At 36.5% G+C, this 23,671-nt stretch overlaps 2 protein-coding genes across 4 annotated transcripts in view; one reads left to right on the top strand and one right to left on the bottom strand.

Annotated features, from left to right (window-relative positions):
• The window catches only part of LOC124641429, a 125,700-nt gene that overhangs the window by 66,049 nt on the left and 35,980 nt on the right, over positions 1-23,671 (bottom strand). For all 3 annotated transcript variants that reach the window (XR_006985689.1, XM_047179721.1, XM_047179525.1), the window contains exons 3-5: positions 10,213-10,323; positions 8,985-9,085; positions 5,027-5,182 (exon numbers count right to left, since the gene is read on the bottom strand). Coding sequence is in view for 2 of the 3 variants with exons in the window: in XM_047179721.1 (XP_047035677.1) it covers positions 5,027-5,182; positions 8,985-9,085; positions 10,213-10,323 (368 nt within the window). In the remaining variant the exon portion in view is untranslated. The remainder of the gene's footprint in view (positions 1-5,026; positions 5,183-8,984; positions 9,086-10,212; positions 10,324-23,671) is intronic.
• LOC124642021 lies at positions 21,325-23,592 on the top strand. Its single transcript, XM_047180353.1, has 3 exons — positions 21,325-21,476; positions 21,970-22,117; positions 23,293-23,592. Exons 1-3 carry the CDS (start codon positions 21,334-21,336, stop codon positions 23,503-23,505), a joined length of 504 nt encoding a protein of 167 aa, XP_047036309.1. The 5' UTR covers positions 21,325-21,333; the 3' UTR covers positions 23,506-23,592.

Below are 23,671 nucleotides of genomic sequence, written 5' to 3'. Positions count from 1 at the left end.
TATGGGTAGCAAGTTAGTACTTTTCAAGGGCGCATCCCTTGAAAAGTACTAACTTGCTACCAAATATGGGTAGCAAGTAAGTATCGTAATTAAAAAAAATATGGGTAGCAAGTTAGTACTTTTCAAGGGATGCGCCCTTGAAAAGTACTAACTTGCTACCCATATTTTTTTTTTCAAATCAGTTTAGTACTTTCAGAGACTACACACAAACACAAGCAAGTAAAAATTACGAGTAAAAACCGCTTAGATACTTCTTAGAAGGTAATTATCTGCTCATGTCGTTAGGTTAAGGATGCTAAGACAACCTTTGTACTATAAATTGTAGCTTTTTTATGAGGAAAAAAATATTAACGCTTTCGTGTGAGTTTTAGTGACGTTGAAAAATATAATTAGTGGCACCGCACATAGCTTTGTTTTTTTGCTATGTATCCTTATACATAGTTACTTTGTTTTTATTTAATATGTCTTCTGCTTTTTGTAATATTGGGAACTTTTTGTAGAATGACTTGCTGTTTGTGAAACGGACTTATAAAAAAGAAATAGAGGTGAAGCACTAGTGTTGTTGTAAGTATAAATTAAGTAGGCAATGCTATATGTTAATCACTTATGGTTATCACGAGTTATTTTCCGGAGCACTTTAATAAAGGTCTCGTATGTCCCATACTGCAGTACCTACCTACATGCATGAACAATCTGAACTAACAGACTAAAATAAAACAGATTGAAAAATAATTGTTAGGTGTTATAACTAAATTAACAAATTGGACCGAAAACCATTCATGCAGGCAGGTCCTATTACATTATAAGAAACGCGAAAAATACTACACATCTTAGTAGTCGAGTAAAAATACAACCAACAAAGGTTCTGACAGCCTAATGACTAATTTCACGCTTATGACTGACGCTGAATTAAAAATGATAAGTGAAAAAAATAATGACGGCAAGTGCAGCGATTATACAAAATTGCGTACAATTACAGCTTAATAGTAATTATTTTATTCTTGGCCTAATTTGGCATCGCGTGTATGTATGGACTTACTTGCTCGTACCAGTTTCGCTATGTATGGGCATCCAATTTTGTTGCTGATGCATCTTCGGAGGGTATATGTAGTGATCTGAAGGTTGAACCTAGGTGCTGTGGATTATTTAGTGAGGTTCATTAGGATTTTTTGAAGATTTTTGTCTTATTAGGTAAGATGGGCAGCACGCAAAAACTTTACTTTACTAGTCTACAGTTGTAAGGAGGGAAAAATAAGTTTACTATTTGTTTTTATGTAAAAGGCCGGCCGTAAGTGAAGGGAATTCTCAAGTTAGAAAAGTATAACTAAGACTTTTAAATCACAATTTTAGATGATCTGAGTTTGAAGATGGCGTCAACTAGGTGGAAAATCCTACGTGAGGCTTCACATCAAATTTTTCGGGTAAAATTAACATTATGGGTAAGTATTTAAATATCCAAACTATTGGAGATGACAATAGACATTGTTCTTAAATACCATTGTTCTTCTTACATTACGGTATATCGCTTTGTTTCATCATATTCATATAGATTTGAACATAAAAGACATTTTACACTTTGTCAGTTATTTTTCTAAAAATATAGCTTCATGATTTCATAGTTTTGGAATTTCCTATAGATGTGCTTGGCCTTTAAACGTTATTTAGTTTTATTAAACGCTAAAAATTAAAAGAATTGTTTGTTCCTTTAGTTATCTTTGCTTTGGATATCTTATGCGTTGAATTGAATTTTCTATTCCACTAATCAAATAGTTTCTGAACTGTACAAAATAATGAATCAACTAGGATGCTATCAAATGCCTTCATCGAAAGTTTAAAGTAGGTAGGTACTAAGTAAATAACGTTAATCAACATCAACAAAAACAATAACACGTCTATCCCTAATCCCTAAAATTAAAGTAATCACGAAATAAATTGCCAAACTACAAAAAAAAAAACATAATTATGAAGGTAAGTGCACACTTCAAACGTGAGGTGCAAATTGTATAACATACTCAAAGTCATTGCCGTGTACAATGTCCCTTGATCTTCATTTCTGACCATACGTATGCAAGTAACACTTCAGTACTAATAATTATCGTTTGCAAGTTAATAGGCATGCAATGAGCATAGCTACGTAATACGAATGAAGCGTGGCGGATGCGTTTGGCCGAAGTTGCAGGTAAAGTTGCCAGTTAATAAATTCTGCTATTTTTTTTATCAACAGATAATTTTTAACTGAAGAATATGTTTGTTATATGACAGCTTTTCTATAAAAAAATCTTTAAATATTTATATTTATTCCTCAGATAGAAGGTAAATTGACTGACAAATCAGATTTTTTGTTATTTGTTGTCCTAAGTGGTTTTTTTTGGTTTGTCTTCTTATCAAACTTTCAATCATCATTAAGGTAATTCAAAATTGTTAAGAAATCATAGGTATCTAATATCGATTGCATTATAAGAAAGAAAAAAAAATTGCAAATATTTTTCTTCATTACGAGTTGCAGAAAATATTTTAAAAGTTGAATGTAGCAACACCGTATGCGCAGTCGCATGCAAAGTAATGAATTAATTATTAGTTATTGCACCGGCTACATTATAATCAGAGTCAGTTCACTTTGGGTCACTCGACGAAGAAATATAGGTAGCGTGAAGATTGGTGTATCTGTTATCCAAGATATTTATTAAAAAATAGCAGTAATTTAACCACATTGAGAAGCAACTTTTTGAGCAACATAAATCTTCTGTTAGGTAGAGTTTTGTAAAATATATACTTGTATGGCTCATTTGATCTTCTTTGGGAGAAATCCGATATACTTATCCGACTACCTATTATTTCCACCCGCAGTAATTTATGTAGGTATTCAGAATTATAGAGGTAAGCATTCAAAGCAATGAATGACGTTTTTGAACATATCAGAGAGTGGATAAAATGCAGCCTGTTTCGGTAGAATTTTCGAGTCAGTCAATGAAAAAAAAAATATTCTAGAACAAATGTGGCATGAGTTTTTACCTTAAGTTTGGAAAATGGTTCTTATGAATGAATGTAAGTTGCTTTTCACACGTACCTAAGTAGGTACGTGTTATTCGTAATGGAAAAGCTTTTTTTTTCTATAAGTACCTATATAAATACATATTTCAAATAGCTATTATTTTACGAAGGCAATTGTTGATTTTGAAAACAACTGAAGGTCATTGACTACCAAAAAAGAAGACACGATTTTTCATATTCTCAAGGTACCAGCAATAACAACAATTATACCTATAATATTGTCATGTCTACCTTCTGAGGGGCCTCAAGCATCAAGTTTTTGTGGAGCTACAGTAAGTTAGGTTCAAAGTTGAGCACATAAAAACATACACAGTCATTCTGACGTCAGACACTAAGATAATATCTGTCGGCTAAGCACGTGTTTTATTTTATATGTTCCTAGTATCATCATCATCCTCCGCGCCTTTTTCCCAACTATGTTGGGGTCGGGTTGTCTCTGACCTCCTCGACCCAGTTACCTGGGCAACCCAATAAATACCCCTTGGTTGGACTGGTGTCAGAGTTACTGGTTTCTGACTACCCGTAACGACTGCACAGGATGTTCAATGTGTTCCTAGTATCAAAACCTATACTAATGTAATGTCGAAAAAATTTTTCGTTTATATGTGCCGAAACTACTGAAACGATTTGAAAAACTCTTCCACTGATGGAAAGCTACATTATTCCCAAGTCAAACAGGCTACATTTTATCTCAATAGGGGTGGAAGTTTCCCCCGGACAAGGGCGAAACCGTGGGAAAACAACTAGTACCTAATAAGTAAAATTCAGAGTGCAAAAAAAAGACGAACGTCCATATATGTAGCATGCCACGTACCTTTATTTTTCTTGTTTCTTATATATCTTCAATTTAGGTATTTATCTCGAATTTCAACAGAGTATGAAATAAAACCTACCTACTGTTTTTTTTATTTCATTTATCTATTTTTTCGTGGTTCTATCTAATTGAAAAACATGAGCAAAAAATTGTATACGGCATCCCTCGAGGTTTTTAATTAATTTGGTACTTAATTAATATTAATACGCAAGGGGAAAAAAGTAAATTTGTATTTTGTTTAGGTACATAGATTTTATATTATTGTATTTTTTTTCTAGCTTAACTCCTGCAGAATAAGTATATGCAAACAAAATACAATCGAATGAGAATGCAAAGGTTTTGATAGGTGTCTTTTGCTTTGATATATTTTTTTAAATTTATTTTGGGGAAATAGGGCATGCTTTATGGTGATATCGTGAAAGTAAAACGGTGCAACATGCATCAAAACGATAATCAGTGCTTTTAACTATCAGGAGGTTAATCGAACAGTCATTGTTGGTTAACAAAACTAAAGATCGTGCAAGAGCAAGTGAAAAAACTGTAGATAGGTAATATTTTACGTAATTATACGTAAGATAAAGTTTCCATATAATATTTTATAGCTACATTGGTCACTCATGGGATTAATCAAAATCTCCCTACATGCAACTCACAAAAACGAACAAACAAATATGCATTTTAAAACAAAATTCTTGCTAAAGTTAATATCACAGTGCATGCTATACTATATCGCTAGCTTACGTGTGAGCGCGTCTCGCAGCGCGATCGCAAGCGATGTCAGAGCGGCGCGCAGCCCCGCGTGGTATCGCTCGAACATGCGATTATCTACGCAGGTTTATATTAACGCTAACTATGTGGAACATGCACATAAAATACGAAAAAAAATCACGTATGCGGAGTTGCTAACAAATATAGAATTTGTAGCTTTGAGTGATATTTACAATGTAACTTTTTCAGTCAGTGCACATCAAGGCATGCTATCTCTAATAAATCCTTCAGCTTTCATATGATATCTATCATCATTTAAATTAATTATTTCTTACTTTCAGCTAAATTATGAAACACACAACGCCATCTATTATCGGCAAAAGGAAACGAACAACATCTAACTCTCAGAGTTTAAAACAGCGCCATCTTTGATTTAAAAGTCTAACTACTTACATGCTGGATGGTCGTACAGCGGCGCGACTCTAGTGCTCTCTAGCGGCCCGCCGGCTAACTTTGCAGAGATGGTCTCCAGGAACTCTCTGATCTTCCTTAGTTCTCCTTGGGTGGCGTTGCTCGGCCCTGGGGCGTCGAAGCCGTCGCATTCTTCGTCTAGAAAAATAATAGGATTTATGTTAAATACTAGCTGTTGCCCGCAACTTCGTCTGCGTGGGCAATATAGAATAGTCAAAATACTACTTATCCCGTAGGTGCATTCTTTCACGTGACAGTATAATTAGGATTAGCACTTAGCAGTCGCATAGATTCATTGATCAAGGTTGTGTTGTGGATGTGACCATTTATCTAAACAAAAGAAGTAAAGTTTGTGACATTGTGAATATCTCTGGATCTAGTCAGCCAATTTGGAAAATTATTACGTATGGTGCGTAAGTAATTTTCACAGGAAACAGCTATAATCTATGTCTATATGCTTTGAGTCTGACAAAGCTGTCATTTGTACATTTTCTGCAGCTGCTGCGACTAATCAGAAGCCAGAAAGTCTGTCAGTCTTACCATGGATATCGTCTTGTGTAGTTGACTGGATTGAAGATAGGTAGATAGGTAGTCGCTCCAAGCAAAATATTGGTACTCAAACAGATTCGGTGACTGGAAGCCAACACCAACATAGTTGGGGAATAGCTGGATGGATGATAAAATGAGTCATCATCATCAGCAGGCGCATAGGGTAGGATAGTTTCACTACTGGGGAGAAACACTTGTATGACGGGGATTTTCTGTGCACTTACTCACTATGATAAGGCTGACCCCACATTAGGCGTGCGTGATCCTCGGGCGTGTGAGTAGCGCGGGCGTCGCGAGCGCGCTGCGTGAACGTCGCGTTTTGCTGCCCTGCGGCCTGTGTGAAGAGTGCAAGCGACGCGCTCGCGGCGAGCACGCGGCGCTCGAGTTGCGTTCTTACCCCTTCGCCCGCTATCCCCGCCGCCCGCTAAACGCCTTAGCAGTTAGACGTCAAGGAGAGCGGCGCGTGCAAGCCGCGAGCGCGCTGCAAATGCCGCAGGGCAGCAAAACACGACGGTCACGCAACGCGCTCGCGACGCACGCGCGGCGCCCGCGCTACTCACACGCCCGAGGATCGCGCACGCCTAATGTGGTGGCTTAAGCCGGGACTCCACCGAAATGTTTACATTAGTTCACGAATAGGCAAAATGTACGTATCTGTGCGAGTCCACTTCATGTGTTCGTACTTGAAACCTGCAGTTTTGCCAAGATTTTCAAAATGTACGCTCGCAATTTGCCATTTCTTGGTGGAGCCAGCAAATCAAAAGAAACATAAGTGTTGTATACTGTGCGTCACTACCGCACACCGGGAAAATTTCGCTATTGCGGAAGACGTTTATATACCATATTTTGTGTCACACGTAAACAGGACGACAGTAAGTATCCACCGAAACACTGTCAAAGATCTGATGAACAAACAAATCAGACCTGACTTGGTCACCTGGGGCCAATCAGAGCTCTATGAAGCGATCATACGCTTTGGCTCCTACTGTTATTGTGGTTTCTGAAAATTTAATCACCTCATTCAACGATGAATGTTATTCTGATGGTACTATTAAGAACACTTGCTTAGCGCAGAAGCTGACGTTAGCAGGTCAAGTCTTTTGACTTCTCGAATAGGATACCATTGGTTTTTGTGCAATGCACACCTGCAATGCATTCTGGATTAGGATAGGATATAGGTGGATAGGATTTGCAACAGAGAACAATTCTGTCTTTGTGATTAAATGACATCAAACGTAGTTTTATATAAAAGGTGTTTTTTTAGACTTGGCTCAGGTCTTACTGAGACTGTTCGTAATCGTGAACAGTGTATTTGCGATCAGAAGTTGAAAGTAAACTTGTCTCTGGTATGCGGCGCGTAATTTGTACGTTTTCAGACGCATAAAGCATTTTATGTGTGTATGGTATTAAATCGAGAAAGCTCCCATTTCTTATCTGCACTTTGTATCTGGGCTTGTTTTTAAAGCTACAGAATCCTACATTACCTACCTCACGCTTAGCAGCGCCTGCGAGAGATAGATCCTCATTTCTTCTAGGATTAATTTTACATATTTTGCATCAGAAAAAATAATTAAGGTCTACTTAATACTACTCACTCAAAGTAATTTGTTTTAAGGCCACCACATTAGTGGAAGATAAGCTAAACTATGTTTATGAAAAAATCCTGATATGAACTCCATCTGTAACTTTAAATGATAAGTAATTGTTCCACTAAAGTCATCATTTTTGACATAATGTTCAAAAAATAATTTAGATGGCACCGTTTTAAATTTGGCCGAGAACTATTAATTTTCCTTTTATCAAGGTAATAATTATAGTTGGATTTTGATGTGGCACGGCAAACTGACAAACACAATTGAAATGTCTATCGAAAAATTACACTTCGTGTTAAAATATGGTGAATTACGGAAAATACACAACTCCATCTGTTGAAATAATAATCCTCTATAAAGAATGTATGGTAATATTGTCATTTACCACCTCGCTCCTTTGACAAATTGATGATGTATTTTATTTACCACAGATGGAGCTACTTTAACCTTGGCTAAACAAAATTTTCATTTTTTTTTTCTTCCGAAGTTACTTATAAAGGTGTGATTTTCTGTGTAAAGATTAATAATAGGCCGATCAACTAATATAAGTACAACATTCAAATGTACAGTTTTGACAAATAGATTGCGTGTCGTAATATTTTACATCTTGAATTCACAAAATTAATCATATCTTTTGATAGAGTGAATCGATTTCGATGAAACAAAAACTAAGTAATACTCCAAGTTACGTAGAATTTTTGTATATAAGCATTGTCTGCATTTAATTCGTAGATTTTACGTGAATCCCGAACAAACAAACAGATAAACAGACAAACAGACAAAAATTACAAAAATGATGGAAATGGGTTCTGTTAGTTATCCTTTAACATGCTGGCTATTTTTTTTGTCAATTTCTTCAATGTACAAAAATTACTTTTCTACAGATTTATTATATGTATAGATTACATTAGCCAAAATCCCGTTAAAAGGGACAAGCAATGTGTAACTTTATATACTTTTGCTATCCCAAAAATTCAGAGCTTGTACTTAAAAAAAAAAAAAAAATCTAATAACAGTAGCCTTTGACTACTTTTCATCATCATCTCAGCCATAGGACATCCACTGCTGAAGATAGGCCTCCCCCTTAGATCCCCACAGATACCTGTTGGAGGCGACTGGCATCCAGCGTCTTCCGGCGACCTACTACTTTTGTAGCTGAAAAATTACCTAGCAATTATTAACAATTTCCAGAAAATCCAGATTAATTACGGCGGGTAAAAATCGTGACCTAGGTTCACAAGCATTACGAAATACAGGTATCAGTCCAAAGTACTATAATCTTGACTTGGGTGCAGACATTAATTACAGTGGCAACTACGAGGAAATACCTACGCAATAAGTCTTAAGAAATTGTTGAGAGACTAGTTATATTTCCACATACAACATTAATGCACGCGTGTATTTATTAGAAATATTTCCTTCCAACTCTGATACAGGTATTGCGAAAAGCCACCTTAATAGTAACTTGAGAAGATAAGTACCTATTTGTTTTTGTTGAAAATGAGGAAAAGTGAGATTAGCCTCCTGATAACAGTCGGTTCATTGAGCAATAAGTCCTCAATCCAACCTTTGAGAGATACCGACCTAACTTGCTAAATAATATCCTAAAAGCTACCCTTTTAATCCAAAACCAATAGTGATCTTATAATTGGCTATGAAGGAAAAGGTATCAACCCTTGCTTGCTGCCCAACCTGTTGCAACATTCGCTTTCGACGTTCATTCTATGAGGCATGTGTCAAAAAGGTAGAACATAGGAACCAGGGAACCAAGCAAGAAGGAGGTTGGTATAATGACTGACCTATTTGCTCGAGCTTCTCACTGGACACGCTCCACGGCATCACGCTGATGGCTCGGTGCACCTGCTGCAGGAACCACGCGCCCGACTCGAACTTCACCGGCCTGGAATATTGCAATCGCAATAATTAAATTCAGTACTTACATAGATTGTGAATTTTCATTAGATCTAAATGTGGATGGATAAACAGAGAGAATAAAATATGGATGGATGGATGGATTCTGTGAAAGACGATGTGATGAAAACTGTGTGATCAGTAGCAATTCCAAATTAATATAGCGTAGTGAATGGCAAATTAAAAAGAAAATCTTCTCCAAGGCTATTCCATGCCTCAAAATCAGACCGGACAAGTCATATTACGATAAACGATAATTAATATTTATTAACGCAATTTAACTGTTCTGCAGATGAACCGCTAGTTACTTAGTTGTAGTATATAACATTGTAGTTCAAGAACATTATCATTATTTAATACAAAGATGACCCGAATGCTCTCAATCAGCTTGAAGTTACTTGAAAGAAACATCCTTTAGCAATTTATGATTGTAATTATATGTACTAATTGGTTTAAGTTTTACTAATAGTAAAATTAATTCCGGTTTTAGTCGGTTTAGAAGCATAATTCGATCTAATTTAATTTAAATAAACGTACATACAAGTACTAAAATAGACGGAAGCCGACCCCAACATGGTTGGGAAAAAGGCTCGGAGGATGATGATGATGATGATGACAAGTACAAAAATACTCATTAAACGTTTCGCGATCCAGAAGTAGGCTGCAGCCAGAAGGAATATAAATTTTAGTTCGTAATAGTCGGATAGTCGCTCTCGTTGAATCCAGAGCGGAAAAAGGTGTTAACGCTCAGTAGATCTTTGACAACCGACTGTAAAGCTTACCCACCATCATCTCAGCCATAGGACGTTCACTGCTAAACATAGGCCACTCTCTTAGATCTCCACAGATACTTGTTGGAGGCGACCCGCATCCAGCATCTTCATGCGACCTTTATAAGGTCGTCTGTCCACCTTGTTGGCGGACGTCCTACGCTGCGCTTGCTCCGTGTCCGAGTCCGTGGTCTCCTCTCCAGCACTTTTAGACCCCATCGACCATCTGCTCGGCGAGCAATATGGCCAGCCCATTGCCACTTCAACTTGCTTATCCGGTGGGCTATATCTGTGACAGGACCAAGTGTCTTAAATCTTCTTTGTATAATAGGTTAGCTGTACTTACTCCTGAGGATAGCAGATGCAGGGCAGAGCTCCTCCGTACTTGTCACCACCGCAGCTACGACACACGCCGTCGTCCTGAGACGCCGTCACGCATCTTCTGCTACGGTCGTTCCTGAGGCCAAATACAACACTCGTTTCAAAAACCTGCCATATCTCTGCCCTACCTTCTTTTGAAACGCAAAATACTCTATACATTTCTGTAGAAAAATTATAAAATTAATCTGATTCTCAGGAGTTTTTTATAGACGTCTTTATCCTATGGTGTTCAACAGAAATGTAGGGCTGTAGGTATTCCTTTCCCTGGTCGACAATTATGAGGATTGTGCATTGAAAGATATCTTGACTAAGGTAAGTAAATAACCATTGTTGTTGGAAATAAGAAAATGCCAACCATACTTAATAAAAAAATGCGATTGTATACTGGCGTTACAAAGACAGAAAGAAAATAAATAAATAACATTTTCTTAAGCACGTGACAATTGTCTGTTCTTTGAACAATCCCGCAGCCCTGGCTGGCTTCTGCCCTAGGTGCCAAGCATACTGACATTTTATTGAGAAGCACTAGGAAGGCAAGCTACTCATAACTACCACCAACTGACCCGCTCAAAATATCTACAGCAACGTTTTTTATCTGGGTGTAGGAAAGTATTCTCTTGGGATATTGTTGAGTTCATAAAACAGCTGTCAGCAAATCCTACTATCCTACTTACTACTAATATTATCCTACTATCCTACTAATATTATCCTACTTCCTACTAATATTAAAAATGTGAAAGTTTGTGAGAATGTATGGATGTATTTTTGTTATTCTTTCACGTAAAAATAGGCTGGACAAATTTGGTTTAAGGGTATGTAGATAGGTGATACTCTCGATTACCACAAAGGCTATCACTCTTTTTATCAACATACTCGGGAAAGCTAGTCTTTACTATATTAGTTGATGATGAAGACAATTGCGAAGAATAACATTCTAATGTAGTGATCAGCGTAACCGGTAACACAATTGTTACCAAATCGAAGTGTAATCTGTGTAATACGAATGTTGTGTTGTGTTGCGGCTGGTAATCATTGCTACATCTCTCAGTATTGTAATAAAAGCAAGTCTTTTTTTAAACGAAAATATTATGATAGATTATTCTTTATTGTACACCAAGACACAACACAGGACATCACAACATACAAAAACACAGTACAATCGGCGGTCTTATTGCTAAATAGCAATTTCCTCCAGACAACCTTTGGATGGAGTTTATCTGTAGAATACAGTGAAAAACGGGCAGTTTGGGGTGTACATACATATAGATTATATATAATTAACAAATACCAAAGATATAAACAAAAAGAAAGAATAAAAAAAAATAAAAAAAAAATAAATAATAGGTAATAAACGGAAAGTAAAGATAGAAGAATAAAGATAAAAGAATAACAATACAGCGATATTAGTCAATGAGCCAAGTAGTGATCCTTGACCATTTTTTTAAATACTGCAATCGACTGCGCTCGCCTTATTGCCACTGGCAGTGCATTCCACAGACGAGTGGCCTGTACAACAAACGATTTATCATAAAATGATGTGGAATGCACTGGCATCTTAAGTTTTAGGTTTTCTGATGACCTGAGTGATCTTGAATGCGTATCACAAACAAACTCAAAACGACTCTTAAGATAAGAAGGGGAAGTAGGGTGAAAAAGAATACTATATAGCAAGGAGAATATGTGAGCGTTCCGACGAAGTCTTATTGGAAGCCACTTGAGCTTAACACGAAATTCTGACACATGATCATATTTGCGTAATCCAAATATGAATCTTATACAAACATTCTGAAGGCGCTCAAGTTTATTTAGCTGGTCCTCTCTGAGATCAAGATAGCTGGTGTCAGCATAGTCAAGAATAGGAAGAAGAAGAGACTGTGCAAGCGCAATTTTTGTGGCAATGGGTAAGAAAGGAGATGGCCAAAAAAAAACCCAGAGTCGACAGAAACTTCGTATGTATGGTTGGATTCAGTATAATGTGTAGATTCCAAAAAGTATTTCATATCATCTAAAAACCATGGGGTTCTCTTTTTACAAGGTTTTTTCGATGACGATTTTAGTACATAAAAAGCTTAACTTTTCTGATTGCTGTTCATTAGAAGTTGTGCATAGGGTAAAAACTTTACACTCAGGTGTGTGTCTGTTAGCATTATACAAGAGTGAAGGTTTAGAGCTGACCTGATGATGGAGAAGAGAGAAGGTTAAGGGAACTCGGCAATGGTAAATATCAACTACCTCGTGTTTGGGCTTATATTATTCGTATTGAGAAGAACTTTTCACTAATGCGAATAGTGACTAAAAAGCTAAAAATAAAAAAAAAATGTATTTTTTTTTTATTTTTATTTTTTTATTGACCTTTGCCAGTTCAGAATGTTACCTACATATAATAGGGAAACCTCTTCAAGTAGGTAAGGTCGGTACTTAATCGTATCTGGAGTGGTTCATGTGAATAGTGCAATGGGTGGGGGTCAAACTCAAGACCTTTTAATAACCAGGCAAACTCTGTAACTATGTTGATATTACTATTGGCATGTATAATGTTAATTTAGTTTATTTTTATGGTCCTTTATGTAAATAATCTCTAAAATCAACATAAATTCAACATAACCTATGTTTGCGAAAATATGATATAGCTCCTATACCCCATGGATTTCAGGCTAGAATTTTTGGCACCGTCAAAGGTCTATCATAATGAACCCATTGGTACCCATTTCGTTGCTGTCGATTCTGGGTTTTTTTACTATGAAAATTTGGCCATCTCCTTTCGCAGCCGTCTTAAGGATCCTGCAGATGCAAATAACCGTCGACTGGTTTCCTGAAACTATGTTTAAAGATTTTCATAGGTCTTATTACAGAAGTACACCTATCTACAAGGGTAAGTATTAAATACATACTCACTGTCGAATGTAGGAAAACCTTGGTTGTCAGACTTTAAGGTCATGCATAGGTATATTTTTCAAAATACGGAAGATTTTGAAGAAAAGGTCTCCCAGCAAATTGGGAACAGCTATTACTTAAACGTAATATTACTCCTCAAAGATGATGTAGTTGTAGATTATTCTGTTAAAAGAATTTTGGAAATCGGTCCAATAGCTTTTGACAGAGGATAAGTAAGTGTAGAAGAAGCCATTAGGTACTTCAAAATCGTATTACGAATTTGTACATAATAATGATGTCAAGACCATCTTGACTAGCATAACAGGCGTAAACACGTGCAATGGACAAACAAATCTTTCATTACTGTTTTTACTTGCTAATAAACGTAAGTAATTGAGAAACGCGTTGTGTCACACAAGGTCTATCCTTAGGAAAATTACTAACGTCTTCTGGGCTGTTGAGGACTGTGGAAATATTAAGTAACTAAGCATGAATAAAATTAATGTAAAAATTCTTTACTCATATCAGTGAAATTGTAGTAGTCCGGTCTCTCTTTCAGTACTTTCACGACTGAAAGAATTTTGAAACTCTTGAACTCCCGGTTTCGAAATTCTCACTCACTCCACGATATAGATTTTTTTTTTTGTAATTATGCTTTGTTGCTTGATATCTCTTATACCTATCAAAGACTACCTATATAGCATATTTGATGGCACATAAGGAAAAGAGATGATATAATTATCATGCTTGATGATTTAACATGTTATCGTCTCCGTCTCCGGGTCGGCGTGGGAGAGTCCAAATCCATTGCGATTCCACAATCTAATGATACCCATGATAACATTCAGTGACTCATTGCAACAACCGAATATTGCATGTATGTATATCTGTTTTCCTTATACGAGTAATATGTCCTGGATCTGACATAAGACTGAAGATCAAATAAAACAGATTCATCCGCGTTCCGTGGGAAATACTTGCTGCGCCCAAATAAAAAGAAGATGTTAAGAACTGTTCAAATTGGACCAGTAGTTCCTGATATTAAAACACCGCGCCTTAAAACTCTTCAGCCTTATAATACTAGTATAGATATCCAGTAAACCAGCAAGGAAGGGGACCAAACACACGAGGCAATCCCTTTCACATCGTGTATGCAGATTTCCACAAGCGCTGCAACTGGTCGCGCCGACTGGTTGCAGTCATTGCTTAACCTCGCAGATCAACTTAGCTGGGAGTTTTGACACACGGCGCCATGCTTGGCTAATCTCCCTTCTGACGGCAATTTATTTCACTTGAGCAATATGTAGCACTGGTCTTTCATGTGTTTGGGTGACGCTGTTTTTTTTTTTTATTGTGCTGGTTGATTTTTGTCTGTAGTTTTAATAGTGTAAGGATGCTTGGTCGGTTTGAAAGTAAGGTTTTGATCGAGTAAGCATGAGACAGCTAGTGAAATTCAGTAAATTTTCTATCAAGTATCGATAGAGCCTTTTTGGGACACATAATTCAATTTAATGAAAAAAATATCAAATTTTAATACTCATCAAAATCTTATTTGACCTTCACAACAGAACTAAAAGAAAAATAAATTTCAGAATATTAACGTGTCTAGATACTTGAAAATGGTATAACTAAAAACTGCATTGTATGCAAATGAGAAAATTGATTACGTTAAATGCATCAGGTAGTGAATTAAATGTGTAAAACCAAAGAACTTGTTTAATCTTCACATCAAGGTCAGGCCAAGGTTAGGAAAATTACGTCACTCGTAAAATTTTGTTTGCGAAAAACACGTCGGTCATTTGAAGATGACTCTAGACCAACTCTGCCTTAGTAGGTTCCTAATAATAGGCTTATCACTTCCTCCAAGTTTCTTACACATAGATATGAGGGACAGTTCTGTACAATCAAAAAATACAATCTTATTAAAATTTGTATGTTTTAACGTGATAATATTTGACTCGGGAGTTGTATAAAAAATTGACTCCAGCAACGTAGAATGAACACGAACGAGACCTCTATACACAGCCCACATCGGATTGGTATCACCTACGAATTGGACTATCTTAGTCTTGAAGAATCTGCTTTGAGGAACTGAAGGAAGAGCAGCGAGGAACAAGAAGCAAATACTATTCCTGATCCGTAAAATCCACTTCTTTCTAGTAACAGTTGACAATACTATACGGTTTCTTCTCAAGTTAAATAAACCTACTAAGATTCTATACTTACGGTAAACGGGTCGCATTTGAATATTCATGATCTTAGCATCTGCGTGAACGATTATTAATCTCGTACAAGGATTTCGGAATATTATATCGGCATCCGATAGCGTGTGTTCCAAACCGATGTAAAATATCCGATTGCAATACTCTTTCATGGTAAGTGTGCGCAAGCGCCGAGTGTGTTGCGCTGTCGTTGCGGAAGAAACTATTTCTAAATATTTTTATTGACTGTTTTGAGAGAATTTCGACGTTTCTGAATGTTATGGAAAATTAAGTACCTATGTTTATTTTGTGGTTTGGTCTTGAGAGCCATTTTGTCTGGTTATTACTGCTAATATGCAAGTTTTTGATGAAATAGAAAAGTACTTTTGTACTGTTCTATGTACAACTTTATGTTTTGGCAATTAATAAAGAAAAGTATTAAGCTGAGCTAGGGATAGATTTGCTTGGGTCTGTATTATATTCTCCATTATTTCTTCTCCTGCCCATGTAGGTATGTCAAATGTCTTTCCTTGTTTTATTTTTCTGTATTTTACAGTTATCGGCACGGATATCGAGCCATGACCTTCACCTGCGCAGAAGCGATTTACTGCCTTATTGCCTTATGCGTACGGGTGCGCAAAGCGATACCCACTCTTCCGCCGAGAGCCCAATATCCGTGCCGGTATCTGTACTTTTGTGTTGCGTATGCGTCATTTTCGCGCTAATAAATTTCGTTCTTATTAAGTTAAACCACTGAGATCCACAGAAAATATTAGAAAAGAGTACGATGATAATTCATTTTCACACAATCGGATGTTTCGATGTTTGCATCCGATTTATCATTCATCAGCAGTTGCTTTAACAGCATCGGGAAGTTTTGAGATGATTAATTTCCTGTTGTATTTCACATAATAGAGATGCTTTGTAACAAATGTTTTGGTGCATCAAGTCTTACGGGCCGTGCATTTATCAATCAATTTCATGTTTGTAAACAGTTTCATCTTGTAACAGGAGAAATTTACGTGTTTCTAAATTAAGTAATTTAATTAATTTAGATTATTTTTCTGCCTTTTATAATCAACAAAACTTAACTACCTTTTTATCTGCAGACAAACAAAGTGATGACCAAAATGTGGGGTAAAGGACCATTTTCGTGTCCTTACGTTTATTCTGGTCCTTGTATCTTAGGACCTAAATGTCACAATATGTAAAGTAACATGTTTAGTTTATTTTTAAATGTAAATCGTAGTGTCTCACGTCATATTGGAGGCGAGGTTAAAGATCATCAGATATAATTGAATCGCTGCCGATGCAGGCACGTGGTTGTATGCACTTAATTATAAGTGCAAGGGTACTGATATGTTTTAAACAATTTATAGACGTTAGTGCATTAGAAAAAAAGTAGGTAAGTTTAGTCTTTTAGAAAAATATTAAGGGTCAATTCCCACTGAAAGAGCAGCGGCCGGCAGCGGCCGTAAGAGCACGGAAAATGTAAGAGCGCGGCGCGGTGCGGCGCCGCGCGGCGCCGCGCGGCCCGCCGCGCTCGCGCTCAATCCCTTGCAATTACGGCCGCTGCCGGCCGCTGCCGGCCGCTGCTCTTTCAGTGGGAATTGACCCTAAAGGTTGTGGTACCTATAAATATTTTGGAAAAATATTATTAGCTTTTATTGTAGGTAGGTCCCTATGTGAAATGGTTTTCAGTCACTTTCATTATAAAGAACGGAAATTCTTCAATTTCTACATAAAAAAATGTTCTGAATTCCAAAAAGTTTGCAATAATATTAATGACAAGAAAATCCAGTTTTATACAAAAAAGGTCTTGTCCCTTTGTAAGCAACTTTTATAAAATTAAATGCCCTTTACATGTCTCAAAAGTACCCGGATGTATCGAAGGACCAAAATAATTTATTATTACTTGGGTCTCATGCGATGAAAAAAACAAGATGTGCTACTGAAGCAAAATAACAATAATTGACTATTGTTATAGAGTAACTAACGTACAGTTTTAATTACGATGTTTACACATTTTCGTAGTAGATGTACCTAATCATAAGTATACCCTGTGAGAATTTTGTTATTAAAACTATTTATAAAAACATAATTTGTTTTTTGTCTACTGTTCTGACTTTGACTTTGTTACAAACATAGTTTATTTTTGATATTCTTGTTATTTGTTTGTGAGACCTTCCAAATATTCATAGCTTTTTTATACCAAACAGGTAGGTATGTACCTAATATACATCCTTCAATAATTGATAATACCTAATGTTGTAAACCTCATATGAATTTATTTCTATGGTTTTGTATTTCACAGGTTAATCCCCGTACCCGGATATGCAGCTCTACAATGGTTAAAGAATTTTGAAAATCGGTTCAGTTGATAAGAAAACTAACTCTTTATATTATTTTTTGGCAATAGGTATGAAGAAACTTCAAGAAAATACTGCTCAATCAACTTACATTACTTTCAATAATTTCTGCTGTAAACAGAATGATTAATTAGTCTACCTGAACTATTAATTAATTTAATTAGATGTTATTTTAACTCTTAATGAAGAATATCCAAACGAATAAAATGTTAATGCTGAAAACGAATTAGATTAAATAATCTCGCGAAGATTTCAAACGTCATAAGAAGAACCAGGAACTACCTTCTCCTGGCTGGCAAAAGTATATGCCACACAGTATAAAGTATATTTTAGTTTATTTATGTATTTTTGGTAAGTATAAATATCCTTAAAAAACATTTTATGTGTAAAGGTTCTCCATACACCTACCCAGGAAACGAAGACTACTTTGTGTTAACATCGCATTATAAAAAAGAGAATGTGTATCATAAAAAGTAATAATTATTATGAAGTATCTGACATCTATACTGATGCATTTAGTGGTCAGGATGTAATAAATGTTATTTCCACAATATAATTACTACCTACTCTTATAATATTATTCGTATTTTGATACATAAATGTACATAAAATAAAAATGCATATTACATTTAAAATTTATTTAATATGCATCATAAAAACCTAGTCGGTGTTGGTACAGGAATTCTGTTTTGCTGTATCACAAAAATATACATTCTATACTACTAACGGGGATGTACAGGACTTACTTACATTAAACATTTTGTCGATATTCTAAAAGAAGCTCTTCAAATAACAAAACACACTAATACTACATCAGCCTATAGATACAAGGGTAATAACAATCTGAAAATTAACCCGTACTAATAACTAGATCACTTTGAATAGTCACATCACTATAATTCACATTTAGTCATCGTCCAAGTCAAACCACATTGACGTCACACTCCTCGACCCTTGCTCCCTCGCCTGCTCCTCAGTTATGATCCTGAGGACCACAACCTCCATCATACAGAGAGCAAACAGTATCAAGAATACAGCAAAGTTCGATCCCTGGTGGTGGAACTGAAAGGAGGCCGGTAGCGGCCCGGGTGGCGGCCACGCTGCCACCCCAAAAGTCACTAAACTCGACACACTCGATAAACTCATGCTAACGTTTCACATCACTATCGGAAAATATTTTCTTAAATGACAGTTCGAAATTTGAATTATACAAATTGTCACATCATTCAGAATCGATTAGTTGGTATTCGATTCGAATTTATTCGCGAATCGATTACGCGTTGTTTGTTTACAAAGCGTGCAAATGTCCCGGTCGCCGGAACGACAGTGCGGTTATCGGGCGCGGCTCGAGCCGAATGCATCAGCCACCGCCGCTGTTGCAACTCTCTTATGAAATATGAATCGCTTTAGTTAGATTCTTTGAGTTGGGAAACGGTTGAAATGCGAGTGAGCGCAAGTGTTTTGCGGTCAAGGCTGCGCGGGTCCAGTGTCCGATGACCTTTAGTGACGTAGGGTATTGTAATGGCATAGTGTAGGTACGTCCAGCCTGAGGGACGAATGAATTGCGATACGTCTGTTAATTTTGTATTTAAATTAGCGTCTTCATTGTTTCTAATAGACCTAATTAGAAAGAAATAGGTCATGGTCAAGTGCCTACTGATATTTTCCAAGCACTTTTTGTATCCATTAGTAATTTAATTAAAAATAGAATAAAGTAGATCTGAATTATAATCCTTGAGATGGGAATAAGCTCTATAACTGGAAAGTACGATCGTTTTATCGGTCAACAGCCTTTTGCAATTTGGCCTATATTATTATCTACAATGTAGTCTGAAAAAAAAAGGTCTATCTATTTAGGTCAGAATGAGTAAACACAAATAAAGATACGCGTATCAAAACGTCAATATATTGTGAGTGTTTTCAAAATAACTTTGGTCCTTTTCCCCAATTACTTATTAATTTTTGTGGGAGGACCACATGTTTTTGTGGCTGTAAAATTTTAAATAACAAATCCTTATCGAATTAATAGTTTTTTTTAGATTGGGAAACTCCAAAGGTCCTCCTCGTACCTAATTAGAATTTATGGGAATAATTTTTTTGGCATGTTATTATCGAATTGGAATTTTGAGTCGTTAGGCACCTCGCTATTTACGTAAAACTTAAATTTAAAGAGGTAGATATAATAAAATCCTAATCATATCAAATTATCACTTACTGTTCTTTTTTACTCTTACGTATCTTTGTTATTGAGACTTTATTAAATACGTCTATTAAAATATTTTAAAGACTCAATTCGCCTAGAATAATTTTCATCCCAAAGCGTGAGGTCGATGAACTTGTAAGTCCGCGTTGATATATCATATGCCTATTCGTAGTAAGTATAAGACCGTATAGACCGGCCTATGAAGATTTGACATTGCGGTAGGTCATGGTAGAGTTGTTTGAACGCTATTTAAGTGCACGCAATCTATTTTTTATGTTTTTTACGTGGTAGGTACAAGGATTAACAGGCAGGTGATTAAAAAAATAACTTAAAACTATGTAGGTACTATAAATAAGCAGATAGGTTTTCTCGTAAAGATTTTTAAGTTATTTTCCCCATGTTAACCGACTTCCCAAAAAGGAGGAGGTTCTGAATTTGAATGTTTCAAGTGTTTGTATTTTTTCTTAAAACACCAGAAACAATGTAGATGCTAAATAAGGATTCAATGGAACTTGTTCAGTAAGTAACTCACTCGTCTTGGACAGCTTATAGTTCGGCCATTCAGAGAATGCGTTCCTGACACGTCGCGATTGAACTGACGACGTAATAACATTCATTGATTATTGATATAATAATGTTGTTTTAATGCTCCTCAATTGTTAAAACGGTAAACAACCAGCAAAAATATTTTTATCGTAACTGCAACGCCATTGCAAAGTTACGTCGTCAGTTCAATCGCGACGTGTCAGGAACGCATTCTCTGAATGGCCGAACTATAATGATTAAGTTAAGAAATGATCGATTCTACTGAGCTGAGATAAAGCTTGTGAAACAATATCAAAGTCCGTCAGTCTTGCACCGGGTTACCTAACTGTTATGGCAACTTATTGCTATACTGTAATTTAACTATGACAAATTACCAATACTGCTGTAACTGAAGATAATATGACAGCTAGTAAATTATAATTTAAACCCGTTAATTATATTATTTACATATTTGAAGTAATTGCTCGGGTGACTGGGTTGAGGAAGTTAGATAGGGCAGTCGCTCCTTGTAAACCAGTGGTGCTCAGCTACATCCGGTTAGACTGGAAGCCAACCCCAGCATAGTTGGGAAAAGGCTCGGGAGATGATTGGAGTAGGTACATGTGATTCCTTAGGTATGTGTAGAATTTTAGGTGTCATTTAATCGTTCCGTATTTTGAGTGGGAATACTTTCAAGATGCAATGAGGAATTTTAATGTATTCAGCATAAGATAACATAAATAAGCAGACAATGAAAAATAAAACATTTCATTTAAATATGAGGTATAAATACTTAAACGAACAAACTCCTTTCTAAGAACACACACAAAAAAAGCAAACCTAACCTCACTTTGCAACTGTCACTCCGCCTTATAAACTGTCACTATCATTCTGAACTGTCAAAACATACGAAAATGTTTATCTACATCACATACAAAGATGCGCCTGAGCTATCGTCGCTGCGGGCACGATCCAGCGAAGCCATGGACTCTTCAGTCGAGAAGACGTTATTGGTGAACCCTAACTGTCCTGTCAGGATCATGTTGGAGTATATCAGGTTAGGCCTAATAGGGTTGAGTCACACCGGTATGGCAGCGGCTGGTAGAGACGCTTCGAGCACTTTAAAATTCTAGCATCACTACATAGTGTAAAACAAAGTCGCTTTTTCTATCCCTATGTCCCTTTGTACGCTTAAATCTTCAACGCAACCGATTTTCATGCGGTTTTTTTTTATCAGATAGAGTGTTCCAAGAGGAAGGTTTATATGTACAATAACATACATCAAATAGTGAGGAAATAACTACGGTTACGCTTGCGAAGCCGTAGCCGGTCGCTAGTTTGAAATAATTATAAACTTTAACTACATACTTAAAAAGACCAGTATCGCTTAATAAGCTTGAAAAGGTCGCGCGCCTCTCGCATCTTGGTAGCTGGCCGCTGCCATTTCGGTATGACCAGACCCCTATATTTTCTTTGTGTGTTTTGATTTCCTGTGTTGTTAATTTTCTTGGTGTACAATAAAGGATAATCTATCTATATATATCTTTCAGGAAGAAGTGCCGTCTAGGCAAGTTCACACAGTTTGACCTATGCGATGAAGGTGGAGTACTGAAGGGATTATTCAGTCTCCAGACGTATGCGTACGCGACGGATCAGTTTGAGCATAAAAGTACTTATTATGTCATCGTTTTAAAGATTGTGAGTACGATCAGTAGTGGGCATAGTTCCTAGCTCACCTGACACTATCAGTCTTACTTATAAACGTGAATTAAATAATAAGTTATACTTAAGGGGTGTTAACAAAGTCGTGGTGGCCTGGTGGGTAAAGAATCAACCTCTCGAGTATGAGGGCGTGGGTTCGATTCCAGGTCAGGCAAGTACCAATGCAACTTTTCTAAGTTTGTATGTACTTTCTAAGTATATCTTAGACACCAATGGCTGATATAAAGGTGAAGGAAAACATCTTGAGGAAACCTGGACTATAAAGTCTGTAATCACCAACCCGCATTGAGCAAGCGTGGTGATTAATGCTCAATCCTTCTCCGTGTGAGAGGAGGCCTGTGCCCAGCAGTGGGACGATAAAAAGGCTGTAACAGTAACTTAAGGGGTGTTTAAGAAAAAATCTTACTTATAAACGTGGCTGAAATAAATCATTTTCTTAGCAATGTCTTAAATGAGCTGTCAAATTAAGTAGCCTCACACCCTTGTTTAACCCGCTAATTAGCAAAATGGCTGGATCTTTACCAGCTGATTTTTCATTTCCGGTTTATTGACAGCTCAACTTTTTAATTTTATATTTTACGGATGCCATTGTTGCCATTACACAACGTTTTCATGACAAATATTTTTTTAAGCTACCAACATTCCGGTAGTGTTGAGAAATTAGTATGTTTTTATGTCATTATCTGTTCATTACTTAAGACATGCTTAAGCAACGTTTATAGGTCAAAATAATTTAATCACTACTTAAGGCTTTAAGTAGTAATTAGTTAAAACAATGATTAGAAGATGATTAGTTGATTTTTATAAGTAAGGCTGTATATGTATTACATATCTACACAAAATTACTGCGTAAAATGGTAGTGGCAAAGGAAAATATAATAGCAAAATGGTAGAAAAAAATATTACACTAGAATATAGGAATGCAGCTAAATCCTGGCAATTCCAGTTTGAAAAAGTTGTCGCGGTCCTGGTACACGAAGGGCTCCGGAAGGAACATGGTGGGTTTTTGTCAGTATGAAGTCTGACTCGAACTTTCCGACCACTAGTGTGGCCGGTCATGATGACCTCAAAAATTATAGCCTTTCTTGAATAAATTAAAAATATTAACCTGGCTTTTTGGATCCTACCTAAACCTTCAATATTTTTTCTAGGAACCAGACAGGCGTTACTCAGTGCTGCCTCAATTGAACCACGAGAACCGTATCTACTTCGACCTCAAAATGAGGGTGAAGAAGTACCTGATGACTGCCGATTTGAGCTCTTCCTTCCTGAACAGCGCACCCAAGACTTCTACGATAGCGACCCCTACCCTGACCAACAAGACTGCTGCCACCACGCCTGTCAAAACTGGTAGGAAGAAGTGAAGAAATGGAGAAGAATGGAAAATGGTGCGAGTCTTATGACCCTTGAATTTTTAGTACCTACTTACTCCATTTATGAAAGTGGTTAGGTTAGGTTATATGTTTAATAATATATTAATGTTTAATAATAATTGCCTATTTGTTAATGAAGATTTGCGCAATTATTTTT

This window comes from Helicoverpa zea, chromosome 1 (assembly GCF_022581195.2).
Source record: "Helicoverpa zea isolate HzStark_Cry1AcR chromosome 1, ilHelZeax1.1, whole genome shotgun sequence".
Taxonomy (NCBI): Eukaryota; Metazoa; Arthropoda; class Insecta; order Lepidoptera; family Noctuidae; genus Helicoverpa; species Helicoverpa zea.
Note: the sequence above shows the minus strand (reverse complement) of the source record. Positions and strands in the feature narration are given on the sequence as shown.